Below are 19,977 nucleotides of genomic sequence, written 5' to 3' on the forward strand. Positions count from 1 at the left end.
TGGAATGCTGTTCTTAACAACAATGAGTGGAGGTTTATTGACACTAATTTTGGAGCAAGATCTATAAACGGTATGAGAAATATATTGCCATAATCTGGTGTTTCGTTGATTGTAATTACGAATTTTTTAGAGGTGACTGGAGAAAAAGCGTACAAATTTGACGAGTATTACTTTCTCACGGATCCAGACAAACTTAAATACTTTTTGGTCACATGAATTTTGTCTGTTGTTGGTATAACCTGATGCGAAGTTACTATGAACTTGATTAATCATATTAATCATCTCTAATGTTAAAAACATGCTTCAATTCCCGAATACAGCTTGAGTAAACACCGAGTCCCATCATAGTAAACTTCTTTATAGTCGTGGGAAACCGTTTACGATGTGAAAGTAATCGTTGTAACCAATGTTATGATGAATTTCTTTAATGTCAATCTATTTATGAACTTTGGACTGAAAAAGCACTAAAAGCATTGAAATTGACCATTCACAAAACGATGTCAAGTGTGTACCATAGGAGTCCGCAGGAATAATTTAGGGGTGTTGTGGGCAAACATAATATTTTCAGTCTGATTTTTGTGTTTTCTATTCTCCGCCAAGATAAGTATGTATTAGTTTTCGTTTTCCAGAAGGGTGCAAATGCCACCACCTCAAACACCTGACCTTGGCTTTTGTCTGAATAAACCAAACAAAACATTTGAACTTTTATTCTACGGTATTCAAATCAATTTATTCTACTTCCACAACCACTTCACAGCAGATACTCTCACAAAGTCGCTGCAGGTAACGTTTTTAATGGTTTGTCATCTTCAATTATAAAAGAACCCCGGCAACTACGATAAGACCTAAAGCGAACTGAGCAAAAAACGTTTAATTTGTATCACTGCCGCGTACCAAGTATCAAAATAGCTTTCATGAACTCGAATGCCCTGTTCCCCAGATGTTAAACTTACCACGCGCTACAATGTATTAAATCCCACATTCCGAAACATCAAACATTTGGTGTTGCCAAGACAGGACTAGAAGGTCTATTATTGGTCGCAAGATATATCTTCAAGAGTAAACCTTGTGTTTGCGTTTGCTAACCTTTGTGCAAACGAACTCAAATTACAAAGTGTTAGCTTGTACGTTCAGTTCACAAAAATCTGTTTTTTATTGCCTTAAAAGTATAAAATGTACGACTGCCATAAGAACCCTGATAAATAAGCATATAAGGGTTTTGTATTGTGTGTGGTCACGAAGTTTAGGTATGATTGCCAGGATAGAATTATTGTCGAGAAAAGAGGAACCGTTTGGCAGAGGGTGTTGCAGCGTCAAAGCTTGCCAACAGCAGTTGTTCAAAGAGTAGATTGTTTTACAAACTAGAAATGTATAAGGAACTGCATTTGCTTTAGGTATTCAGTTGTTGCTGATGGGCATGTCCAGTCGTCATATAAATAAACACAATAGTGCGCGATTTGTCTATAATTGTTTGAACATCTCTTTGTACTTGGTACTGCATTTGAAAGCTACCAAGTGTTTTGTTGAGTTTTCCAACAAACCGTAAGTCATGGTATGCACGTAAGAATAAATCCAGTCGGGCGCTTTTCAAAGCATACGTATACTCCCGAGCAGCAGGCTTCTATGTAAAATTATTCAATTTTGTAGCGCGCCACACAAAACGAAACGTTGAACAAAACAAGGCTTTTTTTCTGTTGACGCTTGACTTGTTACCACGGCTGTTGCGTTTAAAAACGTTTGCCTGAATGAAAATACCGCAAAATGAGGAACCATTTGAAACATGGAGCAGTAGCCACAGAAGTAGCTGAGAGTGTCTGTCCCAAGTTGTACCAGAAGTCAATTTGTTAATCTTATTTATAGGTCGCCTCAAGTGCAATGTTTATAGGTCTATAGTTTTAAACGCAGCGTGTGTTTGTTGTTTTGATTCTCTGTAAATAAGTGAGACTGACGATGCCTACTTGTAAACGAAATATAGGTATCAGATAAAAATATAACGGCGAATGGTTCAAGATTTTTTTAAAATGTAAAAATTTGAGTCACATTTAAATGACGAAAAATCTGTTGATCAGTTCCATGAGATCTATTTTGGTTGGTCTCAACCAACAGTATCTAACACATGCGTGCCGTATTGCTGACAATCCATAATATCAACTTGTATGCATGTAAGGTTCACTGGCATCACAGCCAAGCTGGATCAACCACCCGACAAGTCGAAGCGATACCTAAAAATCAAGCTCCCGGTGCGTCTTCAACTCACGACCCTGGGCTAACCGGGCCCAACGCTCTACCGACTCAGTGGTTTGCTTGAATGCGCTATCGACTATTGATCTTAGGTAGCGGTTTTACAGGGTATATTGTGGTCAAGGTACAGCGGTGCACAAGCCCACAACTTGCCAGGGGATCTTTACATGTATTTATACGGGATCTCCACCACCACTTGGCTGCAATGTCAGTGAACCTTATGATCAAAATACGTGAGCTGAGATCGCCATTTATAAATGTCCTGTGCAGTGATACTGCCTTGTCATGCGATAACACATAACACTTATGCGTTGCCGTGCATGTTTTTTTTAGGGTTTGAATACGAAATATGAATTTTTCATCAAACGACAAGTGCTCACATGGTAATTTATTACTAGCATATCTTTGACGTAAATTATAATAACACAAACTTGAGGATAAAATAACAGCCCAAACTGACTCAATGAATCTACTCAAAGTTAATGTATTTATTGCAAACTTCTCAAATGAGATTACCTAAAACAGTTATTTCATAATACGGGTAATTTCTGTCGATCATTATTTAACATTCTTTACTTTTCGTAGTGGCCCGAATGACGTCATATTTCGACGGAATTGCATTAACAATCCGCGATGAATTGGACAGGTAACAAAAGTATTTGGTTGGAAACCTGTCGTTTTTAAAATCTGACTTAAAAATAGCTTGAAATTTAGTCTAACGGTAATATTACTTTAAAACTGTCAATGTATGTAATACTATGTGCTCTGACATGTGATATACGCATGATAACCACAAAACGACAAATAATAAGTGTTAATATAGGGAGAAACAAATCAAACGTCGCAACCAGGAAATAAGGAAACGGTATCTTGAAAGTCGGCTTCAGGACAGAAAAGAGGTAAGATGTTGTTTTTACGCTTGTATATTTTTGGTGTCATTATTTTTGGCGTCTTTCAAACTACATCGCACATGTAACATAGAACCTTAGTTCCGCAACAAACATGATAAGAACTGTAAACAAACACAACGAAGTAGAACTCGTACCTGAACTGAATAAAGAACCACCACCTTCACCACCACGAACTAGTAAAGAAGCGTTGTACGGGTAAGATACTGTACCAAATTCATTTAGGTAAGCAAAAGCAAAAACAAAAGCGTTTCTGTAAAGGTGTGGAAGCACAGATTTGTTTGAAGACTTGGAGCAATATGCTGTAAACATGGAAACTGAGGATGTGACTTTTCCGACTTTAATGAAGCAATTGTTTGTTTGGAAACTGACTGACCTTGAAAAAGTTGGTTTCGATTTCTTTATTGTTAAAGGAACATCAACCCTTTGAAATTTGTTAGTTAGATATTGTTCTACTGTCTGATTTTTTGTATTTTGGCAATGTTCTCTTAAGGTTAGGATTCTGTTCCATTGGATAAGTTCTCAAGATTTAAATGAGACAACATTTCCTGACAAACTTACAGCAGATTCACCGTTAAGTCAGCTGAAGGCAATTAAAGAAGAAAGATCGAGTTACCACCACGTGTTCCAACGATTGTGTCGGTAAAACTTGTTTGCGAAAAGATAAACCACCCGTGTGGTCACGCAACACTTTTACATACATACATTGTTTAACTTGATGTAGTTAGCAGTGTTCAAAATAAGTTTTTTGTTTTTAAGTGCTGCTGGAATTCATTGCAAAGTTATCGAGGGTTACGTAAAAGGTTTCCGATATTATCCTGATCACTCATTTTCTGCCAATCCTAATGAACTCCATGGAACTTGGAATGCTGTTCTTATCAACAATGAGTGGAGGTTTATTGACACGAATTGGGGAGCAAGAAGTCGTGATGGTATTAAGCAGGTTTATTGACATTGCAGTCAAACTACATGTTCCAACAAGTCGGACTGGGATTTAAAAATCAAGCTCCCGGTGAGGTTTCAACTCACAAACCTGCAATAGCCAGACCGAACGCTCTGCTTTTCGCTCCAACTTGTGCTGATCCAGCTTGGTTGCGATGCCAGTGAATCTATCAATAAATACGTTAGCTGAGATAGTCTAGAAGGGGCCTGCCCCGTTGGACCATCCTGCCTTGCCATGCAATAGCATCAAACACACTAGTAGCGAACACAGTGTAATATTAATATGAAATACGAAACTGTTCCTGTAACATTGGTATTTGTTCATACGTGGTCTTTTTACCACGTACGATAGAATAACTCATATACGTGTCCAACATTAATTATATTGCATTTGTTTGTGTTTGGGGTTGGTGAGGATGAATCCACCCATTCGATTACTTGTGGTTCCACATCGACTGCTGTCGTACGTTTGTGCCATCTTCAGTAAATGATTGTTTTATCTGATTGGTGTAATATACACGGAGATTTAGTCGCACTAAGGAGCAAGTCACGTATAAACAAATACCAAAATTACAGATACAGTTTCGAATTTCATATTAATATTATACTGTGTTGGCTACACTATTCAAGTGTTGTAATTTTTTACCTAAAACTGGATTAAGACATTAATTACTCTGTTCACGAATAGTTTCATTTGTCTATCAGAAAAAACAGGGGCACTTACGTACAAATTTGATGAGTTTTGGTTTCTCATTGATCCAAACAAGTTTATCTCAAGCCATTATCCAGATGAAACCGCTTGGCAACTTTTGCATCAACCAATATCACTTGATCAATTTAAGGTAGAAAATTTGTATCTCTTTAGTATTGTGATAAGAGAAAATTTTATTATAACATACTTTATGTGGACAACTAGATTCGCCTGGCCTGTATATTTGGGTGAAACATGCAAGATATAACAAACGTTATAGCGTTATCATCAGGGGGTTCGTGCTATCCCCTTCTTATAACTTGCGAACCGGTTGTTCAACATGGCAACCCTACTTAAATTGGTTCCATATAATTCTAATAGAAACTCTTCTTAACATTTCGTCACTGGTTGCAAGCTAGATATTTTAAACACTGTATTTAAATTCCAGTTTTCCCTCAAATTATCCGCTTTTACTGGAAAACGCTTAATTAATTCGTCATGTGAAACACAATATTATTATTATTGCAATTGTTTTAACACACTTGTTTGTTAGATGTCCGTCATAAAATGGCCGATGTTTTACCAACTCAAACTTGTATCACACCAGAATGCAATTGTACAAACAGACGAAAATGGGTTTGTAAAAGTGACACTAAATTACGGGGGACGTGACGTCACATTTTCAGCAAATCTCCATGAAAAAGTTGAAAGCAAGTTGCAAGACCAAGTGCTGAATTCTGTTAAGATCAACGGAAGTGAAGGCGAACAGGTAAGAATTAAAACGAATACAAAGTGCAGCGATATTTTAAAGGTTTGCTTAAATCTGCTTTACAGGTGTTTGAGGTTCGCCTTCGTAAACCTGGGCAATATATTTTGACCATATTAGGAAGACCATCAAGTGACACAATATGGTCGCATTTATGTCGTTACCAAATAGACGGCTCCAAGATCAAATCCGACACTGAGTGAACGAAGGAGAATACAAACAACAAACTATACATATCATGTATATTCAGTAGTGTGTGTTGCCGATAACTGAAACGTATACTTGTGCATTATTTTTCACTCTTATAGAAGCATGCGATCCATAATGTTCGGTAATCTACTAACAGTGCAAACTGTTTCGACCAATAAGATCTCATCAGTGCAACTGGAGGGTGTAGTTCTGGACTAAACGGTAAAATTTGTCACGCGTTTCAGCGCTTTCGCCTCGTTTAACCGTTGCCATAATGTAGGCAAGCAATCTGTCATTAATTTTATCATGAACTCATACCACTGTTTGCAACATTCAGTGTTGTCTAACTGAAAGTGTTTATCTGCAATGGGACAGAAAAATGATGTAACTTGTCAATTTCACGAAAGAAAACGTGTAATTTTTGAGATCTGGGGCTGACAGTTTTCTTGGAGTTTAATTGTACGTAAAACATTTATCACCACCTGAGTTGATATAGGAGCCATGTTAACAATGCTGACATGTCTGCAGGTGTAATTTAAATACTTTTTAGTCACATAAATTTTGTCTGCAGTTGATATAACCTGATGCGAAGTTACTATGAACTTGATCAATCATTGACAAGATTTATTAATAATCTTTGATGTTAAAAACAGCTTGAGTAAACACCGAGTCCCATTAGCAAACGTCTTTACAGTCGTGGGAAAGCGTTTACGATGTGAATCCATACCATACCATACCTATTTCATAAAGAAAAACCTACAGGAAAGCACAAACGCTCTGAAGAGTTTTGTTCGTTTTATTAACCTTGCAGCAGTTATTTGTTGGATAATCAGCAATCCAACTATTTCATAGACCCATTTTTGTGAATTGAACACTACAATAAAGTCAAAATTATTTAGGCCATCAACTTTTTTCCCAAGGGGTGAAGTTCAGTTAGTACAGCTTCATGTTTTTAGAAGCAAACACCGGCCTACTTACCTCGTCACATATCAATATATTCGAGTTCTTGAGAATTATCCGGGCGATAGTTATTCCCTGTCTTTCTCCACCACTCACACCAAGACCACTCTCTCCTACAATCGTTTCATACTTGTCCGGTTTGGCAACAATGCCATCATGGATGTCAACTTCTTCAGCAGCCTCATAAATATTGTCATTGGATGCGTCCATGCCGTAAGTAAGGTTATTTCTAAAGCAACAGTAACATGAAGTAATAAATAAAGATTCGGCAAAATAATCGTTGTATTGAATAACCACATGGTTGTAATAGTGTTTCACTCAACTTACCGAATCGTGTCATTAAAAAGCACGCAATTCTGAGGTACCAAGCCAACTGTGTTGCGTAAAGATTTTTGGGTGACAGTTTTGATGTCGTGTTCATTTAATTTAATTGTTCCGGAATCTGGTTCCATAAACCGTAGGAGCAGGCGTGCTATGGTACTTTTTCCAGATCCGGATGCACCAATCTAATGGAAAAATGCCAGCACGCTACCCATCACGATAGACAAAAACAAAAACGTTTCTACCGAGCAATCATAGCAATAAACATACCAATGCAACAGTTTGTCCAGCGGCCATTGAAAACGAAACATGTTTCAAAACCGGTTGGTTTGAAGAGTAACTGGAACAGACATCTCGAAATTCAATAACATCTACATCGCTTGGAAGAGTTATTGCATCGGGTTTGTCAACAATATCCCTTTTCTGCAATGCGTTTTTCCGTTAGTGTTTGAACGTCCATGTCAGCACAGTTTTGATATATACCTCGTTAAATAGATCAAGCATATTTTCCATGTCAATGAAGCAGTTTTGAATTAGCCTATAATAGTGTCCAAGAGTCCCAAGTGGTTAATATAACTGAGTAATGTAGGTTTCAAACAAAATGAAGTCACCAATCTGCACAAGAAATGCCACCTTATCCCAAGCCTGTACATGATAAATTTAGTTAATACCTGCATTCATTATACCTGTAATGTTCCGTCCAACACATATTTTCCAAACAGCAAAGTTCCAGCAAGTAATCCGAAATGAACAACCAGCATTTCTACCATATTAAAAAGAACTAAAGTTGAATTTGTCCAATATGAGAAAAGATAAAACCACAGGTTCATTATGGTGTATATAGTTTACTTGAAAGTCCACAATAGCATTCTGAAATTTGGTACTTTCTTGTTGCTCAGTTGTGAAACACTTTACCTGTAAAAGAACAGTGTCAAAATATTTTGTTTAAATAAACTAATGTCTATAAAGTAAAATTAATCCCACAAGTGTGAATGGTATTCCCAGGTTTAAGAACTTCTTGCGTGCAAAATGTCAATATTCCCGTGCACATCACAGTTTTTTCCTGCAAGGTTTAGTTCCTTGCAATGCGATCGACCATAACATACCCAGGATACACAAACACTGCTATTAACTCATCATCATTGTCAATTCAATGACGCGCTGGTCTTGTGATCGTCTTTGAGCCAATATTTTTGTTGCGTAAAAACAATAAACTTCAACGCAAATGCGTTTTTTACGACTTGAACAACTTAGCGGAAGGTTCCCTCGGCATTTGCGACTGTTAATAAAGTTCGTAAAGTCTGTTTGGTCCCGTTATAAATGTGAACACAAAGACCAACGCGGAGACGAAGTTGTTGATCCAACTATACAACCGCGTTTAAATCCCTGACCGTTACATATGTTCCGCCGATGTGCTAGTTAGAGATAGACGTTCCATAAGTTAGAGTTATTTTTGGTTGAATACATAGGCGATGACTTATATTACTTTATTCCGTATTTAACATATGTATATCTGGTGTTTAGTTGACAAAAACAGTCAAAAACGCGATCTTTCCAAAAAGTAGAGTAGATTTCGTCTGAACATAATATGTTTCAAGAGAATTTATCTGATGATAATTCCGTTGGCGGAGTTTTCTCGGAAAAAGGAATGAATGGTGAGACAATGTTGATAATGTAAATTACCAAAGTGGATCACTCATGATAAACCAAACGGTTGTTACGAGAAGCAAACTTTACGATTCTAATCTCTTTGCTTCTACGTTTCGTTTTGTTCATTTTTTAGTGAAAGATATAACGAGGATGTTTTCCAAACAAATTTCACTTCTTGGTGATGAAGTTGAAAGGTATTTCTAATGCAAAATATTCTTTTGCGTCTAGTTTGACAAATTATTTCTAAAGGGAGCGGAAAATTAGACTACGCAACCAACAAATGAGACAAAAATATCTGGGTGAAAAGCTGCGATCGAGAACAGAGGCAACTACTACCAACGCAAAAGGATTATCGTTTCATGATTATCAACGTATATACACTTTTTTAGAATTTCAGTTCCGCTGAACGTATGGAAGAAAGGGTAAATTGTCAAAACGAGAAAGAACTCGTGCCGAAGCTGGGCCAAGAGCCCCTACCGGTACCACCTAAAACAACAAAAGACACTTTATACAGGTAATCAAATATTTTTGTCCGGCAAATGAAACATAATTAGTGTTATTGATGTTCAGCGAGCGAGGAATCACCGACTTATTTGATGACTTGGAGCAATTCGCCATCAACATGGATTCAGAAAATGTCACTTTTCCAGTTCTAATGAAGCAACTTTTTATTTGGAAACTGACTGACCTTGAGAAGGTTTCGTTGTTTTTATATGCATTCTTGAAACCTTATTAATTTAAATTTAATAGGTCAGAGTATTGTTTCACTGGATCAGTTCGCAAGACTTGAATGCGATTAAATTTCCTGATCAACTGATATTGGACTCACCTTTTGGTCGGTTAAAAGCAATAAAGGAAAACACTACCGACTTCGCATTGGTGTTTCAACGATTGTGCCGGTAAACGTAAATATAATGCAATATTTGGGACTGCGAGTACAACATTGTTGATGTGTTTCACTAAGTGCTGCTGGAATTCATTGCAAAGTTATCAAGGGTTACGTAAAAGGTGTTGGATACTATCCTGATCATTCATTTTCTTCCAATCCCCATCAATTCCGTGGAACTTGGAATGCTGTTCTTATCAACAATGAGTGGAGGTTCATTGACACCCATTGGGGAGCAAGAAGTCGTAATGGTATTAAGGAAGTTTACTGACATTGCAGTCAAACATGCATCGGTCACTTTTTCCGACAAGTCGGGCCAGGATTTAAAAATCAAGCTCTCGGTGAGGTTTTAACTCCCAGCCTTGGAATAACCAGACCGAACGGTCTGCCAAAGGTATATTGTGGTCAACACACGCAGGTGGTAATCCCAGGGAGTTAAAGCCTCATCAGGAGATTATTCTCTCTTTGACTTGTCGTGCTGATCCAGCTTGGTTGCGATGCCAGTAAACCTAATAATAAATACGTTAGCTGAGGTAGTCTGGTGGGGGCCTACGCCGTTGGATCATCCTGCCTTGTCATGCAATCGCATCAAATACTTCTTCGTTGGTATTTTCGCGAACACAGTGTAATATTAATATGAAATACGAAACCGTATCTGTAATATTGGTATTTGTTTATAAGTGACCTGTTTCCCATACCATTCGACAACGACCGCCCTGACTCTAAAAGAATGACCTGTACTCTGACCTGCAATGTTGTAACCTGTTTGTCCGCCGTAACATGATTGCATTTGCTTGTGTTTGGGAGTTGGTGAAGGTGAATCCACCCATTCTGCGGTAATTCCACCCATTCTGCTGTAATTCCACCCATTCACTATAATTCTATCATGAACTCATACGACTGTTTGCAACATTCATTGTATCCTAACTGAAAGTGTATGTCTGTAATCGGACAAAAAAATGATGTAACTTGTCAATTTCACGAAAGAAAACGTGTCATTTTTGTGATCTGGAGCTGACAGTTTTCTTGTAGTTCAATTGTAAGTAAAACACTTATCACCATGTTAACAATGCTGACATTTTTGCAGGTGCAATTTAAATTCTTTTTAGCCACAAAAATTCGGCGCTTTTGACTATTGCTACTGTATTTATCGAATTGCTTTTGCTTGTGTTTGGGGTTGGTGAAGGTGGATCCACCCATTGTGCGGTGATTTCTTGTGGTTTAATTTGGACTGCTGCCGTATGTTTATGCCATCTTCAGTAAAAAATTACATATACCTGATTGTTGTCAGATCCACGGAGATTCAGTCGCACGAAGGAGCAGGTCACGTATAAACAAACACCAATATAACAGATACATGTTCGCTACACTACTTAAGTGTTGTTAGTTTATACCTCAAACTGGATAAAAGCATTAATTTTTCTGTTCTCAAATGGTTTCATTTGTCTATCAGAAAAAACAGGGGAACTTACGTACAAATTTGAAGAGTTTTGGTTTCTCACTGATCCAAACAAGTTTATCTCAAGCCATTACGCGGATGAATCCGCTTGGCAACTTTTGCATCATCCAATAACACTTGATCAATTTAAGGTAGATAATTTGAACCTGTTTTAGTATTGTGGTAAGAGAATTTATTATAACATACTGCATGTGGACATCTTGATTCGCCTGGCCTGTACATTGGGGTGATACATTCAATATAACAAACAGCGTTATCATCAGGGGATTTCGTGCTATTCTACTTCTTATAATTTGCGAACCGGTTGTTCAACATGGCAACCCTGTTTAAATTGGTTCCATATTATTTTAATAGAAACGCTTCTTAACATTTTTGGGTGTCGTCACTGGTTGCAAGCCAGATATTCTAAACACTGTATGTAAATTACAATTTTGCCTCAAACTTTTACTAAAAAATTCCTATTTAATTAGCATGTGAAACACAATATTATTATTATTACAGTTGTTTTAAAACACTTGCTTGTTAGATGTCCGTCAAACAATGGCCGATGTATTACCAACTTAAACTTGCATCAGCACACCAGAATGCAATTGTACAAACAGACGAAAATGGGTTTGTAAAAGTGACATTAAATTACGGGGGACGTGATGCCAAGTTTTCAACAAATCTCCATGAAAAAGTTGAAAGCAAGTTGCAAGACGAAGTGCTGAATTCTGTTAAGATCAAGCGAAGTGAAGAAGAACAGGTAAGAGTTAAAACAAAAACAAAGTGCAGCGATATTTTAAAGGTTTCCTTAAATCTGCTTTACAGGTGTTCGAGGTTCGCCTTCGTGAACCTGGGCAATATATTTTGACCATATTAGGAAAACCATCAAGTGACACAAAATGGTCGTATTTATGTCGTTATCAAATAGACGGCTCAAAGATCAAATCCGACACTGAGTGAACGAAGGAGAATACAAACAACAAACTATACGTATCATGTATATTCAGTAGTGTGTGTTGCCGATAACTGAAAAGTATACTTGTGCATTATTTTTCACTCTTATACAAGCATGTGATCCATAATGTTCGGTAAGCTACTAACAGTGCAAACTGTTTCGACCAATAAGATCGCATCAGTGCAACTGGAGGGTGTAGTTTTGGACTAAACGGTAAACTTTGTCACGCCTTTCATCGCTTTCGCCTCGTTTAACCGTTGCCATAATGTAAGTAAGCAATCTGTCAATAATTCTATCATGAACTCATACGACTTTTTGCAACATTCATTGTGGCTTAACTGAAAGTGTATATTTGTAATTGGACAAAAAATGATGTAACTTGTCAATTTCATGAAGCAAAATGTGTCTTTTTGTGATCTAGCGCTGACAGTTTTATAGAAGTTCAATTGTACGTAAAACACTTGTCGCCACCTAAGTTGATATAGGAGCTACGTTAACAACGCTGACATGTCTGCAGGTGTAATTAAATACTTTTTAATTTTGTCTGCAGTTCATATAACCTGATGCGAAGTTACTATGAACTTGATCAATCATTGACAAGATTTTTTAATCACCTTTGATGTTGAAAACATGCTTTAATTTCCTAATACAGCTTGAGTAAACACCGTGTCCCATTAGTAAACGTCTTTACAGTCGTGGGAAAGCGTTTACGACGTGAAAGTAATCGTTGTAACCTTCGTTACAGCTTTGATGTAGATAGTCTAATGCTTTGCACGTTTCGCAACTTGGCACAGACCCTCGTTCCAGCAAAATCCGCTTACTTTAACCTGTACAATTAAAAAACTTATGAATTACATGAGAAATGTAATAAGCAAACATATCACCAACCTCAGAACTTGATTATCTACAAACATTATTGTAAGCTAGTATTTGACATGTTATTCACTTCCACCAAACGCTGGTCATCTGGTTCAAATGACTGTGGATAACATTTCATAGAATTTACATTTTCCACAGCTTCCCGGAGCTGTTGCTTCCACATGTTGGCGTAAACTTGATCATGTGACATGAGCTCACTGTGGCTATCATACATAATGAGACATACATTTTTGTGGCATAACAAACTTTGTCAATAAAAAGGCCAATTAGTGTGTCTAAAATAAACAAACACGCCCGAGGTATAGCCCATACCTGCCGCGTTCCACTATTTCTCCGTCACGTAGAACCAATATGAAATCGGCATCGACCGCCATTGAAAGACGGTGAGTGACAACCAAGGCTGTTTTTCCTTTGCACATTTCGTAAATAATTTGATGGATTTTGACTGCAGCAGCATTGTCTTGTGCCGCTGTAGGCTGGAGCGTAAATGAAGATAATAGTTAAAATGTTTTTACTATGGCTACACAACGAGACCTTATTTGGAAATAGCCTAAACCTACAGGAAAGCACAAAGAGTTTTGTTCGTTTTATTAACCTTGCAGCAGTTATTTGTGAGTGAGCAGCAATCCAACTTTATCATACACCCATTTTTGTGAATACAGTAAAGTCAAAATTCTTCAGGTCATACCCTTTTTCCCAAGGGGTGAAGTTCAGTTCGCACAGCTCCATGTTTACAGAAGCAAACACCGACCTACTTACCTCGTCAAATATCAATATATTCGAGTTCTTGAGAATCGTCCGGGCGATGGTTATTCTCTGTCTTTCTCCACCACTTACACCAAGTCCCCTCTCTCCCACAATCGTTTCATACTTGTCCGGTTTGGCAACAATGCCATCATGGATGTCAACCTCTTCAGCAGCCTCATAAATATTGTCATTGAATGCATCCATGCCGTAAGTAAGGTTATTTCTAAAGCAACATAGCAAGTAATAAAGATTCGGCAAAATAATCGTTGTATTGAATAACCACATGGTTGTAATAGTGTTTTACACAACTTACTGAATTGTGTCATTGAAAAGAACGCAATCTTGAGGTACCAAGCCCATTGTGTTGCGTAAAGATTTTTGGGTGACAGTTTTGATGTCATGTTCGTTTAATTTAATTATTCCCGAATCTGGTTCAATAAACCGTAAAAGCAGACGTGCTATTGTACTTTTTCCAGATCCGGATGCACCAACCTAATGGGAAAATGTCAGCATCGCAATACAAAAAAAATTTAAGTTTCTACAGAGGAATTATGGCTATAAACATACCAAAGCAACAGTTTGTCCAGCGGCCATTGAAAACGACACATGTTTTAAAACCGGTTGGTTTGAAGAGTAACTGGAACAGACATCTTGAAATTCAATAACATTTACATCGGTTGGAAGAGTTATTGCATCGGGTTTGTCAACGATATCTCGTTTCTGCAATGCGTTTCCCCCATTAGTGTTTGAACGTCCATGCCAGCACAGTTTAGATATATACCTCGTTAAATAGATCAAGCATGTTTTCCATGTCAATGAAGCAGTTTTGAATTAGCCTATAATAGTGTCCAAGAGTCCCAAGTGGTTGATATAACTGGGTAATGTAAGTTTCAAACAAAATAAAGTCACCAATCTGCACAGGAAATGCCACCTCACTCCAAGCCCGTACATGATCAATTTAGTTGCATTCATTATACCTGCAATGTTCCGTCCAACACATATTTTCCACACAGCAAAGTCCCTGCAAGTAATCCAAAATGAACAACCAGCATTTGTACCATATTCAAAAGAACCAAAGTTGAATTTGTCCAATATTCTGAGTGCTAAATTCAGAAGAGAAAAGATAACAATAAACAGGTTCATTAAGGTGTATATAGTTTACTTGAAAATCCACAATAGCATCCTGAAATTTGGTGCTCTCCTGTTGCTCCGTCGTGAAACACTTAACCTGTAAAAGAACAGTTTCAAAACAGTTTCTTTAAATAAACTAGTATTCGCAAATATCGGCACTTATTTTCAAGTTGCAAAAACAAAGGCACAATTTAGATTTACTTGGTTACGTACTGTTTCAAAGTTTAGCAAAGAGTCATAAGCAACATGCTTGGCATAATTGTCTTTCAGATTCATTACTCTCTGAAACTTTGTCTTCCATTCTATGATCCAAACTGTTGCAACTGTAATATTCATACAAGAGTGGAAATAACCTTTTCATCTTGCAGTGATAGCAACATTTTTCTCAAAAATACATTTTGATCTTAGGTAAATTAATAATGTCCACATACCCAAATAGAAAACAATCCATACAGTGATTAAAAGTCCAAACCACGCATTAAAAACAGTGGTAAAGTACACCACTGCAATAATTAGGTCGCAAATTGAAGGTAGTAATTGAAAAAGAATGGTATAAAGTAATTTGGTTATGCTTGCAGTGCCACGTTGCATTGACTCCATAACTTCTCCTGTTTTTCGCTGAAGATGCCATTGCAATGATAAACTGTGCAAATGGCTGAAAAGTTTTACCTGAAAGTTTCAAAGTAATTGATCTAAAACTCACTGCATCAAAAACAACAGAAAGAGATAGGACTTAGGTTTGTACTTATATAACTCATCCAAAGAAGAAGATTGGGATTAAATTAAAAACAGGAAAATAGGACATACTGAAATTAATTAAATACAATACAATTACAACTTATATGTGTATATTAGTACCTAACACAATTTCATCATGTTACATTCCTTTAACAGAAAAGATACAAAGCACAATGTTGATATTACAGGGCATTTTTTGTAGAACACAGCAGCACTAATGCTAGTTTGTACCTGAACAGTACGAGTTGTGTATTGCTCAATTTTTATGCTCAGAAACAATCTAAGTCCATGAATTAAGCCACCTGCTATGCCACTGCCTTGCAAACACTTGATGGCAATATACAAAGCAGTATCCTTCCAAAAGGGAGGCCAAGACTTTTGGTTGACAAGGGAATTTACTACAAAAAAAAGTGTTGCTTTAATTGCTTCAAAACTAATCCAAATGGAAAGCAAATATACATCATTTTTACCAGCATTCAAGACTACCTATGTTTTTGTAGTATATTGGGACATATGGATTAACCACTCTTCCAGAAATCAGAAGACCTATGCAACCAGCAAGTTTCAGTTGCAAAACTATGCTCTTTGTAGGCCACATGAATGGAAAAAGCAAACAAATCTAAAAAAATACGTTTAATCATTTCACTGACCTACAGATAACTGCCAACTGCCATCTTAGATCAATCTCCACAAAACAATACCTTTTACCTTTTTCTTAAAGTCGCTCCAAGTTGACAAATTTCCATGGCCATATTTAGTTGGAGTGTCCTCTCTAAGCATATATTTCTGATTAAACAACAAACAAGAAAAAGGCAAAAATGTGAATCAAGAATTATTACCAACCTGCTCGAATCTAATCTTTCATGCTTATGCAAAATTTTCTGTTTGTTCAATCCAAGGACAAATAAACACAATGATAAACATAGCCTTACTATCCAAAATGCAAATTCAATCTAAAATTTCCCAATGATTAGAAAAATACTATTTAAAAAAAATTAAACTAAAAAACAGAAACTGCTGATACATATTTATATTTTAAACCAAGTAATTTAGTTGCATTAAAGCATGTTCTGTAAACAGTACCTGGCATATATAAGTAGAGTTGTTAAACCACCAACTTTTACTTTTCCATGATATTATAGCAAGCACTTCATTCAACAAAAGACAGGACCACATTAGCAGCAGAGTTGTATCAAATCTCATGTTATTCCATATATGTTTTTGTTTTAAAAGGAGTACTTCTAAACAACCAAAAACCAGCAGTATTCTGCAAATGCAACAGGATATACTTTAAGAAATGTCTTTTAACATATTTACTATAAACTACGTACCTTGATGCGCAGACTAAAAACCCAATACCAGTAACATGCTTCTCTGAAGTAAATACGATTCCATATCTGGCAATAGGTTCCATGAATAGCAATAACAATAAAACTACCTTTAATTTGAACCTTACTTCCGAAGTCATCTGTCTGCTCACCAGAGCCGTGGCGCGAAACCTTTTTTGAAAAAAGCGCGTTTTCAATAGAAATCATCAGGTAATGCAGTGATTGGCAAATTGAATTAATTGAATGGAATGAACTTTTTTGTTGCTTTGTTTCTTATTTACCTTCTATTTTTTAATGTCGTAAATAACAGCCCAGCTGTTAACAAAATCATTATTCCAGAGAAGAATATTTCAAACAAGCATCTGGAAATTCCGTTGTGCTGCCAGATTGGCCAAATCGTTGAATTGCAAGAACAAAAAACGATCCTATGGCAATAGGTCTTGTCCTCCATTGACCCAGCGTATAATTTATTTGCTAAACTTAATATCACCTAATTAGCGATATACCCTTGCCTAAACGGATACAGAAAAGATTCTTTCCAGCTTTACAAGGTATTTAAGAGTGAAAACAGATTCGGGTGGCAAAACATTTTTAAAATTAAGTTTAATGTTACCTGCCTGAGAAACCAAGGTAGTCAACTTGGTTGTTAAGGAACATATATAACCACTTCGAATTCACTTGATCTTTGCAACTTGATATATTTATCAAACCTTAAAAGGTTGTTTTAGTCGAACATGTAGGCTACATAGCTGATTCTGATGCTGCTGACAAAAAAAATAAACCGGACTGTGTTTTCTCTGACTCAGCATTTAATTTAGGCATATACGTTGCTGAACAGCTGCACTGCTGTGTTTCCTGTTTACGGTCGTATTTATGCTCTGTTAGCTGGTATTCATCTATGGCTGTATGTAGTTCAGTTTAAACTGGTCCATTTAACATTGTTTTTTGTTGAAAAAACGCCGAAGCTGCAACACCAGACAGATTTTGTGGTTACATTGCAACAAAACTACTGACGTCCGTCTGTCAACCATATATACCCTCCGGGTTTTGGCCTTAGGCCGGGTTAATTTTAGAATATTGATGCCAGACTCATCACGAAGCTATGGCACGCCCTACTATTTAGTTTTGGTTAGTGTGAGACAGATATTCATGATGGTATGATGCGTTTTTAAAAATAACGTTTTACGCACTTGTATAAATAAAAATGCTGTTCACATATAAGGACTTTATTTCTGTCACCATATTTTACATATTTGCAAAAGCATCAAAAGCAAAAAATACGTCGGTGGTGTTGTCGCAAAATGAGGTCTTCATTCTTATCCTGGAATACAGAAATACTTCTTATATATACAATATAAAGTGTAGTGTAATTGTAAGATATACTTGCTGCTCCCAAATAACCTACAATTTATCTGTAACTTACAGATCGAAACAGTATGTACACCTGTCTGCAGTTATTTGTACAGATTTGCAGATTTTTGTTAGTTTTGCAAATCTATATCGCACTCTGATAGACATCGTTAGTTCGCAGGTTAAATAAGAGCGTTATTTTGTATGGCACAGCAGATGCCCGCGAGTTTTCGAAATAAATGTAAACTGATTAAAAAGTAATGACGATAAGTGTTCGTCAAGACGGGCAACAGTTACTAGCCTTTCAGCGTTAACTTGTTTTTTTGTAGCCTACATCGCTTTTTAATGACAAAGCGCAACCTTACCAATAATTCTGGGACATTCTTTTTCGGGAATACAGTGTCTGTAAGGCCCCAGCACATAACCTGGTGGGCAAATACATGGAATGCAGCGACCGAAGCAAATCTCATTGGGATGATCAGGACTGATAACTGGGCCTGGACAGGTTTTGATACACTTGACGCACTTGTTATATGCTGGGATGAAAGTTTTCGGACAACCTGCACAAAAATGATGTTGAGTTAAAATAGTTTGCATGTATCATGCATCAGTGTGCTCCCTTTGCTTACACGCTTATCAAGCACGCAACAAGTTGTTTATATACGAGTTGCTGATCATAAAGGTAAAACCGTGTTTAAACAGACTTTGCTATATATGTAAAGACATTGCAGACTTTTCTATAGATTCTATTTGAATAAGACGATTATTGTGTTTACTGTTCTGTAACTAAGGAACTGAAAATACCCACATATTGCCATTACGGAAGGTACATAGCGATCGCTAGGCCAGCGTCTGGAGTTTTTGGTTCAGCTTAAAATTTTTCAAATTTAAAGTCATTGCTATATATCAGTGCGTATTTTTACGCAGCAACACAAATTGCCAAATAATAAATGTGCTTGGTAACAAGCCATCCTCGATTGCAAGCCTCACAAAAAAGAAAAAAACTTGGTGTCCAAGAAAAAATAAATTCACAAAAATTTTAGCAGATACTCACAGTACTTTAGTGGAATTTCGAGGAGCGAGTTAATAAAGAACCTGGGAACACATCTTTCACAGTCTGGACGACACGTCGGTTCACATTTGGCGAACATTGGACACGAAGCTCGATAACATGGATTCCAACAGCCTGGAGTGCGACAGACTCGTGGAACTGGAAAGTATACAAGTTTTTATGGTTATTGTTACCGCGTAATATTTGTTTATTATATGCGCACATTGTAAGGTTATCATTGTTGAATTGTGTAAGCTGCAGACAGATGGCCACTGTTTCGACATAAAAGGTCTCATCAGTGTAGCTGGTGTTAGACGACTTTGCTGACCAAACGGCAGTATTGTGACACGGGGCCTAACGGCACTATTGGTTGAACTTTGCTTGACCGTAGTATTTCCACCTTGTTTTCTCCGTAAGGTTGCATTTAGTTTGGTGCCCAACGGATGACGGTGATTGAAAAGTCACCACAAAGTGGAAGTCTTTGCTTGGCCGTTTGTTAGCAAAGTCATCTGATAGTCACACCAGCTGCACTGATGAGACCTTTAAGGGCGAAACAGTGGCCATTTGTTTGCAGCTTACACAATTCACATTATTGGCTCCACTTTGCTTATCTAACATTGTTGATTTGGAGATTTAACTCCAGCAGACGTACACTAACGTAAAATTTACTCCAGAAAGCGCTTGTTACTCATCGATTACAGAAGTTTTCCAGGCTATTTGATTCGCAAGATAGGTGTACACGGAGCAAAAACACGAAACAATTGATTTACCTGAAAGTATTGTCAGTTCTTTGACGTCCA

The 19,977-nt window shown here is 37.1% G+C and overlaps 4 protein-coding genes across 4 annotated transcripts; 2 read left to right on the forward strand and 2 right to left on the reverse strand.

The window, feature by feature from the left end:
* The first annotated feature begins 1,881 nt into the window (after nt 1-1,881).
* LOC145905948 (lim and transglutaminase domain protein ltd-1-like) lies at nt 1,882-6,566 on the forward strand. Its single transcript, XM_082993281.1, has 10 exons — nt 1,882-2,624; nt 2,827-2,887; nt 3,065-3,140; nt 3,223-3,347; nt 3,411-3,534; nt 3,643-3,791; nt 3,909-4,081; nt 4,797-4,933; nt 5,336-5,551; nt 5,617-6,566. Exons 1-10 carry the CDS (start codon nt 2,591-2,593, stop codon nt 5,749-5,751), a joined length of 1,230 nt encoding a protein of 409 aa, XP_082849407.1. The 5' UTR covers nt 1,882-2,590; the 3' UTR covers nt 5,752-6,566.
* Nucleotides 6,567-6,578: 12 nt separating this feature from the next.
* Nucleotides 6,579-7,788, reverse strand: LOC145907186 (uncharacterized). Its single transcript, XM_082994617.1, has 5 exons — nt 7,705-7,788; nt 7,289-7,441; nt 7,025-7,203; nt 6,716-6,926; nt 6,579-6,611 (listed from the first exon to the last, which is right to left on the reverse strand). The coding sequence occupies exons 1-5, from the start codon at nt 7,786-7,788 to the stop codon at nt 6,579-6,581; spliced, it is 660 nt and encodes a 219-aa protein (XP_082850743.1).
* Nucleotides 7,789-8,606: 818 nt separating this feature from the next.
* On the forward strand, nt 8,607-11,958 carry LOC145907187 (hillarin-like). The gene is made up of 10 exons (XM_082994618.1): nt 8,607-8,673; nt 8,802-8,862; nt 8,918-8,993; nt 9,058-9,182; nt 9,239-9,365; nt 9,419-9,567; nt 9,633-9,805; nt 11,008-11,144; nt 11,540-11,758; nt 11,824-11,958. Exons 1-10 carry the CDS (start codon nt 8,607-8,609, stop codon nt 11,956-11,958), a joined length of 1,269 nt encoding a protein of 422 aa, XP_082850744.1.
* Nucleotides 11,959-12,714: 756 nt separating this feature from the next.
* On the reverse strand, nt 12,715-16,916 carry LOC145907188 (ATP-binding cassette sub-family B member 6-like). Its single transcript, XM_082994620.1, has 17 exons — nt 16,801-16,916; nt 16,532-16,736; nt 16,292-16,401; nt 16,157-16,220; nt 15,935-16,067; nt 15,680-15,846; nt 15,142-15,379; nt 14,924-15,033; nt 14,742-14,807; nt 14,557-14,682; nt 14,361-14,492; nt 14,147-14,299; nt 13,893-14,071; nt 13,592-13,802; nt 13,145-13,308; nt 12,900-13,035; nt 12,715-12,780 (listed from the first exon to the last, which is right to left on the reverse strand). The coding sequence occupies exons 1-17, from the start codon at nt 16,914-16,916 to the stop codon at nt 12,715-12,717; spliced, it is 2,376 nt and encodes a 791-aa protein (XP_082850746.1).
* Nucleotides 16,917-19,977: the final 3,061 nt, after the last annotated feature.

The sequence above is a fragment of the Ascidia mentula genome, chromosome 6, assembly GCF_947561715.1.
Source record: "Ascidia mentula chromosome 6, kaAscMent1.1, whole genome shotgun sequence".
Taxonomy (NCBI): domain Eukaryota; kingdom Metazoa; phylum Chordata; class Ascidiacea; order Phlebobranchia; family Ascidiidae; genus Ascidia; species Ascidia mentula.

Excerpts from the sequence above, each read along its gene's own strand:
- LOC145905948 (XM_082993281.1), top strand. The coding sequence starts at position 2,591 with ATGAATTTTTCATCAAACGACAAGTGCTCACATG. Across the intron at positions 3,141-3,222 it reads GGCTTCAGGACAGAAAAGAG|AACCTTAGTTCCGCAACAAA; the intron begins GTAAGATGTTGT and ends CATGTAACATAG. Across the intron at positions 3,348-3,410 it reads AGTAAAGAAGCGTTGTACGG|GTGTGGAAGCACAGATTTGT; the intron begins GTAAGATACTGT and ends GTTTCTGTAAAG.
- LOC145907186 (XM_082994617.1), bottom strand. The coding sequence starts at position 7,788 with ATGGTAGAAATGCTGGTTGTTCATTTCGGATTACTTGCTGGAACTTTG. Across the intron at positions 6,927-7,024 it reads CTTTTTAATGACACGATTCG|AAATAACCTTACTTACGGCA; the intron begins GTAAGTTGAGTG and ends CTGTTGCTTTAG. Across the intron at positions 6,612-6,715 it reads ATATATTGATATGTGACGAG|TGTTCAATTCACAAAAATGG; the intron begins GTAAGTAGGCCG and ends ACTTTATTGTAG.
- LOC145907187 (XM_082994618.1), top strand. The coding sequence starts at position 8,607 with ATGTTTCAAGAGAATTTATCTGATGATAATTCCGTTGGCGGAGTTTTC. Across the intron at positions 8,863-8,917 it reads CTTGGTGATGAAGTTGAAAG|GGAGCGGAAAATTAGACTAC; the intron begins GTATTTCTAATG and ends TTATTTCTAAAG. Across the intron at positions 8,994-9,057 it reads AGCTGCGATCGAGAACAGAG|AATTTCAGTTCCGCTGAACG; the intron begins GCAACTACTACC and ends ACACTTTTTTAG.
- LOC145907188 (XM_082994620.1), bottom strand. The coding sequence starts at position 16,916 with ATGACTTCGGAAGTAAGGTTCAAATTAAAGGTAGTTTTATTGTTATTG. Across the intron at positions 14,683-14,741 it reads ATGCTATTGTGGATTTTCAA|CACTCAGAATATTGGACAAA; the intron begins GTAAACTATATA and ends TTCTGAATTTAG. Across the intron at positions 14,300-14,360 it reads TGCTTGATCTATTTAACGAG|AAACGAGATATCGTTGACAA; the intron begins GTATATATCTAA and ends AACGCATTGCAG.